This window comes from Pelecanus crispus, chromosome 4 (genome assembly GCF_030463565.1).
Source record: "Pelecanus crispus isolate bPelCri1 chromosome 4, bPelCri1.pri, whole genome shotgun sequence".
Lineage (NCBI taxonomy): Eukaryota > Metazoa > Chordata > Aves > Pelecaniformes > Pelecanidae > Pelecanus > Pelecanus crispus.
Window position 1 is genome coordinate 4572154 of NC_134646.1, and position 12444 is coordinate 4584597.

The 12444-nt window shown below is 43.6% G+C and overlaps 1 protein-coding gene across 1 annotated transcript in view; it reads right to left on the reverse strand.

The window, feature by feature from the left end:
* Positions 1 to 212: 212 nt before the first annotated feature.
* Positions 213 to 12444, reverse strand: part of LOC104038634 (N-deacetylase and N-sulfotransferase 4) — an 87107-nt gene continuing 74875 nt past the window's right edge. The window contains exons 8-13 of the mRNA XM_009493063.2: positions 11371 to 11494; positions 9612 to 9786; positions 8206 to 8376; positions 5922 to 6031; positions 620 to 722; positions 213 to 332 (exon numbers count right to left, since the gene is read on the reverse strand). Coding sequence (XP_009491338.1) covers positions 213 to 332; positions 620 to 722; positions 5922 to 6031; positions 8206 to 8376; positions 9612 to 9786; positions 11371 to 11494 — 803 coding nt within the window. The remainder of the gene's footprint in view (positions 333 to 619; positions 723 to 5921; positions 6032 to 8205; positions 8377 to 9611; positions 9787 to 11370; positions 11495 to 12444) is intronic.

Below are 12444 nucleotides of genomic sequence, written 5' to 3' on the forward strand. Positions count from 1 at the left end.
TGACAAAAGGGGTCGATGCTAATAACTGTCGGCGCGTGCATATAAACAGTTGTCGGGTTTGGTTTGTTATTCTTTTGTGGTTTTTTTTTTTTTTTTTAATAGAAAGAACATTATTCATGAGGTCCTCTACTGACGATCACAAGTGAGTCGGAGAAGCAAGGGGTTTGACGGTGAAGGAAATCGTCCTTGTTTGGGTCCCCCGCCCTTGCGTGCTACCTGACCTTCTGCAGCTCCTGTCTCAGCCAGGAGGGCAGGGGCTGCCCCAGCCTGTGCAGCAGCTTGGACAACTCCACGTTGTGGTCTCTGTAGTAGCTCGACAGAAATGCTCGAGACTGAGAAGGGTGAAAAACAAAAAAACAAACCAACAACTGTCAAAGAAGGAAACCCACCCGACGGCAGATTTTGGCAAGTGCTCTCGCCCGGAAGCTAGGCACTGCTCCCAGAGCGGGGCTCTTAAGAGAGGGGCAATTAACCTCCTGTCATTCAAAGTTCATTAAAAGTTTCTGTTTTTTAAAAATAGCAAGCCAGTGGGAAAAAAAAAAAAAAAAGAAATCAGTGTGTTTATAAGTCAAACACAGGGTCAATATTAAAAAATGTTAAATCTCTGGAAAGCCCTTACCTCTTGGTCCATTGGTGGGTATTTTCGACCTTTGCTTTTTCCCAGGCACTTTGTTTTCCCTCCTTCCAGTAACTGGCACCAAAAGCCTTTCTGAGGGTCAAACCTGTAGAGGATTATAGTTTTTGAACGATCTCACTACAGAGGAATCTCCCAGCTACTAAGACATCAGTGTTAGCCAAAAATTATTGCTGCACGCACCTCTCTGGACGACTAAAATACTGAGGACAGAGTGGGAAACAGCTTTCCTCTCTTGTGAAAGCTCTGGGAATTTATTTTTTCCACAAATTTGCCTTGGGAGTGGCTCAAGGCAAGAAGTTTTTCACATTGTGCTTTACCTACGCTAGCTAATTTTCAATCCACTTCTCCAGCATATAGGGTACAAGTTTTAAGTGTTGATCTACAGGGTGCCGGTCAGGGTCCTGAGCTTCGGTCTCAAGGATCTTACACGGCCCCACTCCAGACTGTGACTCATATTGTAGTGTTTGGTTTTGGTCAGAGATTTTATTCGTGTCAAACTGCTCCGTGTATGCCTGTGGGATGCTAATGTTCGGATCAACTGACACTTGAACAAAGAACGTTTTGTTGAAAAAATTACGCATCGGCTCTTTTCCTGGAATTAGATGTGCTATGTTCTCAAGGATGTTGTCAGCTGTGCTCAAGGAAGGCTCTCCGTTTGGCCCCGTGGACCTGATGCTGTTGTAGGTCAGCACGCTCAAGGTGAGGGGGGTTAAAAAGGCCAAGCAGATCTGTTTGCTGCCTTCCACAGGCACAGGCTCAACCCCTCAGTCTATTTATACAGAAAAGTGTGCGGTCGTTGCATGACTACGAAATCATGAGAAATACAATAGTGAAATGGTTTATGTTGATTTTTGAGTGAAATAAGCAGCGTTCGGGTCTACTGAAAGAACCGCTGGTTGGTTGTTGATAATTTAACTGCACCTGAGAAGTTGGTTGTTCCGTATCATTAGATCTGAATATAATTTTCATTCCAAAGATGGCGTTATAGCATAAACACTGTCTTAGCAGTCTTATCTGAAATAAACAATTTGATTTTGATGTCTAAAATTCAAAGATATAGGAATTTTAGATTAAGGCTTTAAAACGCATACTCGCTAAGGAATGAACAACACGCAGCGTTAAGTTTTGGATTTATTGCTATGGGACTTCCAGCATGCATAAAACATTGAAAAGGCTCGCGTTTCTGCTATTCAGCAGATGTCTGAAAAGGATGAAGTATAATTGGCTGGAACATGGAGTTAATTGGTTACAGGCTACCTTTTTGCCCTGGGTCTATCCGTACGACACGGGTGCACCTGCAATTTGCTGCTGTACATAAGTGAACTAATTTCTGGAGAAGGGTGAATCGTCTTCAGGTTTTTTTCCTTGCCCAGCCTATTGTTGCAGGCCTGACCCTCGCTTCCTACGTCGTCTCAGTAGCTGTATCAATGAAAAATAAATAAACCATCGATTGAATGGATGTATCGATGATAGATTCATTTCTACTTTGGCCTTTTCCATCTGCTCATTGCATGGTGAAGTACTTTAGCTGGCTTGCACTAATTTCCCAAGAGAGGCTGCAATATAGCGTGCTGGGTAAAAGGAAAACTGCAAAACTATGCCCCAAACAATATTTCTGCCTCAGAAGGAGCATATTGAACATTATTAAGAGATTGTGCAAATTTGGGTAGGGGAAAAGAGGATAAGACAGCTCGGGCTGAATTCAACCTATTGCGTTCAGGTATTACGGAACTCTCAGGACTCCTGAAAATGTAATTGGGCACAATGAAAGTATTTATTTAAAAATAGTGGTAGCCCTAAGGCTGAAGTTACAAGTGAGCCCGGTTATCTTTTCTTCCCTTGCAGAGTAGGCCTTTGGGGGATGCAGGGCTGAACCTGGACACCCGTACGCCCACCCCACCTCTCGGGAAGTCAGTACCTGATGCTAGAGGTGGGGAGGGTGCCTGGGAGGGCAGGGCTGAGCAATGGCACCGTGAGGATCTTTTACTCTCTGACAAAGCGTAGCAGCACTCCCAAGAGAAAACATTTACTTAAGCATGTTCCTCTAATCCTGTCTTTTGCTTTCCCTCCTGTTGTTCACACGAGGGAAAGCGAGGGAAATCTCCCCTGAGATTGGATGGATGCGGAGCTGCCTCTGTGGGCAGAGCGTGGCGTGATGAGCGGGGCTGGAAGAAGCGGCATTTTGGCTGCCCTTTCCCAAAGCCAAGCTCTGTCCTGCCTCCCTCCTTTGCTGCCTGCTGAGAAAAACAAAGAAGAGAATCACTGGCCCTCGCTACCCCGGACCGTGAGTCGTCTGAAGATGTCAGGCATGAAATACATCTTCCTAGCAGCCAGTGGAGCTTCGGTCGGGCCATCCTGTGATTAAAAGGAAAGGTCTTTTGTAACTTCAGTCTTATGTGTTCTACGTTTCTGTTCATTAGGTTCAGGAACTTAAAACATTTAAGACCTCGGCCATTCCCTGTGAAAACAAGTGGGTGGGGGAGAGGTGGGAAAGATCTCTTCAGTGCCGTAGTGGGAACTTCATGAAGACCACGGACTAGTTTCCCTCTCCTAGCGCTTTGTGCGGGGATCCCAATGGCTTTCTATTGATGGCGTTATGTGTAAAAGCCTTGCAACATTACTTGATTTTCCCCCTTTGTTTTCACTACTCTAATAAAAAGTGCAGGTTATAGGATCATAGAATCATGGAATGCTTTGGGTTGGAAGGGACCTTTAGAGGTCATCCGGCCCAACCCCCTGCAGTGAGCAGGGACAGCTTTAACCAGAGCAGGGTGCTCAGAGCCCCGTCCAACCTGGCCTGGGATGGTTCCAGGGATGGGGCCTCCACCGCCTCTCTGGGCAACCTGTGCCAGTGCCTCACCACCCTCACTGTAAAAAATGTCTTCCTTGTATCCAGTCTTAATCTAGGTCCTCTTTAGCAGCGTGTGTAAGAAGCAATGACCTAGTGGCCCGCCTCAGCTCTTACTAGCCCGGCAAGATGTGCACTTCTCTCCAGATGCCTGAGCCCTGCCTCCGTCTCCCCTCTGCTCTCTTTCCATGGCTCTGATTAGTACCTTCCTTCTGCCTGGGTTGATTTTACTCTCCCATAAGACGTTCACGTAATTACTCAGGATGATGAACTTGTTGCTCACTAGTGTTTGCAGGACTGGGTCCTTAGGCTGCTTTGTGACAACTTTAAAAACGTGTGGTATACAGTTAGTAGGCAGTAATGACTAGGAACGATCCTATGCAATCTTTTTTACTTTGACAGTCCTACCGTAAAGCAACTACATTGTTTAATGCATTCTTCTCTTCCATCCTAAATCCGCACAAAGTGTGTGCTTCCACAGCACATTTGCATTCTTGATGCCTCTGAACAGTGATTGCGTAATTTTATAGATCTGTTTACAATCCATTTTTCCTGTCCAAACAAATATGAGAGGCCAAAGTTTTTCCTGGCGCGTGACTCCACTGACTTTAATTTAGTTACAGAAAGGAAGATATATGTATGTGGGTGTGTACTTTCAAAAACCTCGCAGAAGGCGCTGCAGATGTGCAGCAGCAGTTGTTCAAACATCAGTAGTTCAGCTGCGTATTCAAACTCCTCCTCTATTTCATCCGCTCCAGAAACCAATGACTTAAAAAAATTACATTCTCAAAACCAAAATGTTTCCTCTAGAAAAAGATTTTGGCAGAGCAACATTCTTAAGACCCAAAGAACAACAAGCACTCACCGCTCACTTTACATGTATTATATAAATAACCATAAACCTCCCAGCGGAGAAAACATTAAGTAATAATCATAAGCAGAGAGGAGGCAGTGTGGGGTGGGCGACGTGTCCGTGGTCTCATTTTCCCGCAGTTTTCCTGGTACCAGCCTGCAGGGAAGGTGAGGTACAGGCTTTTCTACTTCCCACCCAGGGAAGAGCTTGCTCTCCCTGCTTGCACACTGACTCAGAAAAACCTCTGCCGCAGTGCCAGGCTTCTCAGCCCACAGATGTCCCAGGGCTCTCCCAGCCCGGCGCTTCTGGCTGTAATGAGATGATGCTGCTCCTCATACGGAGAGGCTCAGTGCAAAAGCTTCTTACGATTTTCTGCCGGACTAAGAAGGGAGAGAGAACTTCAGCCCGCTCCCACCCCTGCAGAGACTCTGCCTTCCTGCGGGGAATGGCGAAACGTCAAAGAGGGAGTGCCGTACAGACCATTAATCCCCTTTCACGGGGAAAGCCTCACCCTCCGGGTAGCGAGGATGAGAAATGCGGTCCGGGCTCATCGCAGCTGCCTTTGCTAGATCTGAACCAAAGGCTGTGGGAAGTCAGTCAAAGGGCTTTCCCTGAGTTCAGGGCACCTTGATTTGGGCTTTGATTTTTGCCATTTTGGCACCGACACCCCAGACCACGAACAGCCAGGCTGCTCAGTCAGAGGGTTCTGTGCTTCATAGGCAAATAACGAGCCTCTCCCCATGCTCCAGGTGCTGCGCCTCAGCCTGGCACTTCCAGGTTAGGGATCTACTATTAGTAGCTTACAATTTTACCAAACTTCAAGTGTACGGACTAAATTCTTCTGTGCCGTGTGCCTGGCTACTACCAGATAAAAGGTCAGCAGAATTGGCTCAGCCATATATGAAGATGGGATTAGGGAGTGAGGTATTTGGTCCACGTTAAAAGCAAACAATCAAAGAAACCACGCAACCAGATGAATTTTATCATACTGAGTGCTTCTAGCTCGATCTCTGTCATTAGAGTCCTATATGAATGTGATACAAACATTTCAGCCAAACGTTTCACACCTGACACTAAGTGGTCTTCAGCTTCTTAAGGTTCAACAGTCTGATGTGCAAATGCGTGCTGAGCTCTTACATGCACAACTCAAATCAACTGAACGTACATTTCAAACAGTACAGCGAGGAAAGCAAAACTTTGCACCCTGAGAAAACAAGTCCTGGGCATCTCTGATCGAACACTTAAACTTAGCAGACATTTTTTACATGAATCTGGGCCTTTGTTCTGCGTCTGATACAAAATACTGAGCAGTCATTTGTTCTGTGTGTTGTGCAAAGTGGAGTTTGCATGTGGAAATGTAGGCAATCATGCAATTAAACTCTGTAATGTATTGTATGTATGCAAGTTCAGGGAACACTGGATGGGTGTTAAACATGACTTTAAGAAAACCCCAAGCTTTGCAAAATTATCACCGTTGTAACGTGGTTTTTGTTTGTTTGTTTGTAATTAATGATCAAGTGATCTTGGTGGGAGGGGTTGTACACCGTGATCCCATAGGGCAGATAATAGAGGACCAGACTCACGTTAGAGCTTCAGAATAATTATAATGAGGAGAGACTCCAAGAAACTTCTGCACTTCATCCATCACAGTAGCTGGGTCACTTCTTAGCTGCTGTCCATCAATAATAAGCAACTGTAGGGGTAAATATGCTAGCTAGTTAGAAACAGGACTAAGGTTAACACAAGAACATTATTTCCCTTCTGTGACAACATGGATTTAAATTAGCATGTGACTGTACAGTGTTACTAACAATCATATGGATGAACTTCTTTTTAGATTTACTTTTTAGTTTAGTATGTTGAATTTGTATAGCTGGGCACCTTGTAACTCTGTGGGTGCATGTTGTTCAAATGCAAGAGTTAAATCTCCCAAGCCAAACCTGACTCTCAGAGAATTCTGAGAAAAAGAGATAAGGAAGGAATGTAAAAACATTGTTGAGGTTTACAATGTGTCTATAGAAAATCTGGCGTGGAATAAGAAAAACAACAAAAAGCTCATCTGTATCTTAGAAATGAATGTTCAGAAACTACACAATCACATGTTCAAAAGTGATATTGCGGCAATTTATTTGAAACATACCACCAGCCTATCAACCATATAGGCTTGCAAAATTGTTAGCAAAGAGGTTTTTTGTTTTGTTTTGTTTTTAATTAAAGATGGATGTGATGTAAAGGTACGTTGACCTCCACAAGCAAATGTTAAGACAATGTATCAAAAGTCTACTGGAGTACCACGCAGTATTACTAATAACTATTCTGGGCAGAAGTGTTTTATATTTATTGTGAAGGCTTATTATGAATTATTAAGTTTTTGAGTGCACAGGCTGAGCGAATGCATATTACTGAGTGCCCATTAGTAAGCACGGTGAGCACACTCTCTCTGCGTGCACCTTATTAAGAATGAGTGCATTTTGTTGTGTATCTTGTAAAATTAATCGCTATAACTACAAAACATGAGTGGTTACCGGTTTTACAAGAAATATGTCAATGTGCACCTGAATGTTTAATAAGAGGGCTGCACTTGCTCTTCGCTATGGCAGGAGAAGGAGAGAAACCTTCATGAGAGGGGACAGCAGCCCTGGGTGAGGGCAGAGGAGGAGGACAGGTAACAGGGCACGGGTTGTTTGGCACCCTTTGCATGCTCCGAATTTGCCGGGACAGCCCCTCCTCCTTCGGAGGAATAAGTTGGGACGCGGTGGCCGATGAGGAGATGTGCCCTGTTTGCTCCTAGGGCGATACTGCCTGGGGACGGCCCTTGCTGCAAGCTCAGCTGCTTTAGGCACTACTCCTTCCCCATTTATGAAAGAGTAAAAAGGCCAGAGATGAAAGAAGAAAGTAAATGACTAACTGAGACTTTCTCCTTTCTCCTGGAAATGGGATTGACCTGCTTCTCCTCTTTGTAGTACAGCTGAGACTGTATAAAAAAGAAACGTGAGGATTGCAAAAAGACAGCTGCTATTTCTTTTTGTTTTTCCAGGTCCCTGACTAAATAGGCAACGCTCAGTTCTACCTCCTTTCAGCAAAATTCTGTCCCACATAGAGCAATCTCTGGAGATACGTGTTCATTATGCTTGCTCATTAAATATCCCTTTACAACTTTTTCTTACAGTAGGTAGGCATATGAGCTGAGCTATGGACCACATCCATGGGTAAAGAGTGCCCATGCATATATTTTGTAGCAGTAAATTGTTTGCTTTAGGTTTCTATCTGTAAACAACTTTTTTTAGTAACGGGAATATTCTTTAGGTCTATGTGTTTACGTCAGTTTTTCATGGGAAAGATTATAAAAGACAATTCAATAAAACATCTGAAGGAAGATGGGGCAAAAGAAGGAATTTCTGCTCTAACACTGAGAAAGGCTAATTCCGTATCAGGATCAAACAAATGTGAAATTTTCTATGAAAGGGAGTGAGTGGGAAGTGGAATGACGTTTCTTTTTAGAAAAAGCCCTGGCATTTTCTAAATGAATTTGTCAAACCTTCCCACAATGTCTCATGCTGCAGCTGCTTGTTTCTTGGGACCCAGAAGCCTTGACAACCTTGGCTGATCCTGGAAGGAAACCCCAAAGTTCCTCATCAAGCCCATGTGGCCACAGTTCATAGCATTTTCCTGTTGCATCTTTTCCATCAGAAGACAGAAGAAAATCAACACGCTTCTGCCAAATATCCTGATCTTGTCAAATCTGCATTTCCTAACAGCTAAGAGTTCCAGTGGGAAATATCCCATCACCTCTAACGATGAGGCCATACTCATTTTGGGACTTTCCGTGAGTCGATAAGCTTGGTGAAACAACAGGTTGGCAATTACCTGTGAAGCAGGGTAATGAGTTAACCATCTTTCGATATGGACAGCGTACCATCCGGGTGTCAGGCATCTCTTCTGGAGAGTCCTTATCTCCGAGGGCGCCCAATGGCTGGACGTAACGACTTCATAGAAATTGAATTTCAGGGCAGCGGGGTCCTCATGGGATCGCTGATGCTAAGGGGAGATATTTGGAGACATATCACAGGGGTGCTGAAGATGAATTCCAACCTAAACGATTCGATGATTCTATGAAGCTGTAAGCCTCCCGAGAGCTGTTGGGGAGGGCTGTGCTGGCACGGCTGGCCCAGCTGCAGCCTGCAGCAGCCCCTCGGCTCCCCACCAGTGCCACTTCCACCGGGTAGGAGCCGGGGGGCTCGGAAGCAGGATGGGGCCACCGTTCAGTCAAAGGCCCTCCTGGGACAGGTGGGAGGGGAGCTGAGGAGCCAAATTCTGCCAAAGTAGGCACAATTGGTTTTACTGCTTTGCATCTCGCACTGGCAGTTGTAAATGTGCAAATGAGATATTAAAAAGGGTACAAACTGCAGCCCTAGGCCATGTTTTATTCATAGAATCATAGACTCATCAAATCGTTTAGGTTGGAAAAGACCTTTAAGATCATCCAGTCCAACCATTAACCTAACACTACCAAGTCCATCACTAAACCAATTGCAGAACTCGTAACAGTATCAGAAATGGTGTATTTGATGCTTATTGCAACGTTATTAATTTGTGTCTGGTTTAATGCTGCTTTTAGTGTGTCCTTTATCTGTATGACTACACCATATTTTACATGCATGCTTAAAGATCTCTTTTTAAAAGTGCCTACTTTGTTATGGAAAGGTGTGAGCTCAGTAAAAGGCAAGAGTGAGCATCCTAGAGTTTCCTTGGAAAAATAACAGGCTTTCTTTTGTTTCCAAGGAGAGAAAGAAAAAAAAAAACCCAAAACTCTCCAGACACAGCTCTTTTTAACTCTTTGGAAACTTTAGAAGACACCGCATAAATTTGTACATCACTGCATATTGCTCAGCTTACGCTGGAGGACGGGATGTGGTACCAGATTCTTGGCATCAAGAGCTCTGATTTTCTAGCTAGGCCATGCTCATTTTCCCCGGGGTATCTCCCTGGGCGAGGAGCACTGCTTTTCCTCTATGCAGTGTCAGCTGTAATTGAGATTAAACTGTTTGTTTACAGCTGGTGGCAGCTCTGTGCTGAGAAGTTTCATCATTTATGACACTGGTGTCACAGGTGCCAACTGCAAAAGCTGGTATTCAGCATCCTTCCACTTCTACACAGTGCAAATGCTCTGCAGTAAATCCCATTCTTGCTCGAGGCCACAAATTCCCGCTGATGTTGGCCATCATCCCCTGCCATTGATTTCACTGTCCGTTTCTCGAAGGCAAGGTCCCTACCTGGTACCAGGAGTACGCCCGATCGGATGGGTCGATGAGGATGGTGATGATCTTGGCCTTGGGGATGAGGGAAGCAGCTCGTTTAGGGGCTTGCTCGGAGTGGAAATAGTTGGCACTTTTCTCAAAGAGGAGATCGGTGGTGATGTTGGAAGGAGTGGGGAAGAAATCCATGTACCTGGGAGGTGAAGAAACTTGTTAGAATTAGCAATATCACAAAAGGGTCATATCTCTGTGCTTCCCATTTCATGGTAGGTGAAAAGGTGAATTTTCAGACATAATTCTCAAGAAGCAAAATTGAATTTCTCAGCTTACTCCAGAACTGGAATAGGGGAAACGCATCTTGGCTCTTACATGGTGCTGGTAATAGCTAAAGCCTCTATGAAGTCAGGTAATTAGGTTTTTCCTTTGATGGATGGGATTTTTCCTAATAAGTTCAATGTCAAAGGGATATCTCACCAGTTTGGAGTGAGTTCAGTTTTAGCTGCAGAAAAAAATGGGAAAAGCTTAAAAATGTCAGCCATTTAATTTTAACATTGTTGAAATATTTCATTTTGGAACCGACAAATCTTTTCTTTTAGACGTTTTCAGAATGCAAGATTTGAATTTTGGCTTTGAATGGTCTTTTCCACTTAAAGTTGGTTGGAAGTAAAAGTAAGTAAAAGAGAAGGTTCAACTGAAAGGGTGAAGAATTCAAACGAAGCAAAAGGTGAAATTGTTTTGGAGGCATTTTTCGGGCCCTTTAGTTTTGTTGAGCACTCCGGGAACTTCCAGTTTTGCTCGGGCTAACTGTTTTTTGTGTCCTTCCTATGGAAACGAAGCATACGGGGCCTCACCCTTCACACAGGACCCTACTGACTTTTGAACCTGCGGGCCAATTTCAGTGAAGCGTGGCAGAAGAGGTCCCCGAGAGGCCAGCCTCTTCCTCTGTATGCTGTGCAAGGGGCTGCAGAGGAGAAACCCCCCAACACCGCTCCTTCTTCTCCGAGTGCATTACACCATGTACTCTATGATAACCATGGGTGATCTCTTTCTTCACCCAGTATGGAAAAACAAACGCCAAGCATTTTTTTCCCCTTTATTTTTCGCAACACCTTGAACCGAGACGCTGGTCTCGTAGTTGTGGGGACAGCCTGCTTTTATCAGCCAGCCTCGTTCGCTCCACACGCTCTCCATGCCGTACGTGGGCAAGGAAAATCGCTCAAGATTAATCTGTTTCTGTGTAGTGTGATGTTTGTCTTATACCTCAGTTTTCACACAAGGATAAGAACCACTGTTCCCTGTGGAAACGAAAGCCTTACAAAAATGCTTTTCTTAAACAAAAGTAGTAAAAGCGATATTTAAAATTGTGATAGGAGTACCAGCTGAAATGCTTTACAGTGGGATTTGTTTCTCATGAAGAGAGGAATCAAATTTAACTTCATGAAAAGCCGCTTTTGAAGAAAAAGAGTACAATTCAGTATAGCTACAGTTATGAAAAGGCAGAGATGCTAGTCAGCATGAAGACAGGCGTCGTAACTGAGCTGGCTATTGTATTCATATGTGAAAAAAATAAGAAAACTGTTACTGTAATATCTAAATAAAACTAAGGACTCGATTAAATGTCCCGTCATTACAAATTAGTTTCTCTTTCTGTCTGATAATGCCAAGCATAACAAATTCATCCAGTAATTATGTTGATGTCATACATACTTCTGTAATTGTTCCATTGTGATTTACCACGTATTAATAATCAACACTTCTTTTTTGGTATTCTTCCTACCAGTCAATTCCCTTGTGATAGTTGTTTCCATTGAAGAACTGAACTTCTTCAAAAGTTTTTGGACTAGGGAGATTACTGATAATGGAAGGATGCATCAGAAGAAATAAATAAAGCGCTGTTGTTCCTGCAACAACAAAAAGAGATGCCATTAGGAAATAGAAAAAAAAACCCCTTTGACTTTATTCATTCAAGAAAGTACTTTAAATCAATGCACGCTGAGATATACGGGAAAATTAGATTACCTTTTATAAGAAAGTTGCCTATTGATGAAAGGCCTGTGTAAGCACAAGGGGCTTTCAGAGGGAGGGGGGAATACGTGCAGACTTCTCTGCTCATCGAACTTTTCCCACATCCAAACTCTGATGCAAGCACGATATGGCTCTTGATGACATTGCTTGCTTGACTGTGTATTTAACCAGCGAGGGAATCTGGCTCGAACACATTTGCTTTCAACTATTTAAGTTGCACAAAACTTTTCAAAAGCACTAATTGTGGGATTACGCTTTTGGTGCTCCCAGAACTGCACTTTTGTCCTCTGTGTATTTTTCCTGGGGGTCTGCTATTGAGGAATAAATTGTCTATTTCAATGCTGACAAACCTGTATGTAATAAGTGTGCTTTAAAATCCCAGTAACAGTACTTTTTTTGTTATTTGCTTGACAAAAACAACTGGAAATGATATATGGTGGTAAAGGAAGTTTTGGAGAATGTGTCTTTAAGCTTGTTCTTCGATGATTTCATGCTATGCAAGCTATCATCGGACTATGAATCAAGACCTGCTGTCTCTTTGTCACTGTCGCAGAATTTCTGTATGATCTTGGATTAGTCATTTATTTCCCTGCCTCAGCATCCGCTTTCTGAAATATGTCCACAACAGTAATAGCTGTCTTGGGAGTTGGAGTATGTGGCTTAATTCAAATAATGCCCTGAGACCCTCAGAGACCTGCAAGGTGGTAAATACATTTATTGTCAATTAGGGTCTCAAATGATGTTGAAATAATTTGTCAAAGACCTTAATAATCTTAACGTAGGGCAGCCTGACAGCATGTTCTTTTTTTATGGTGAATGAATGCAA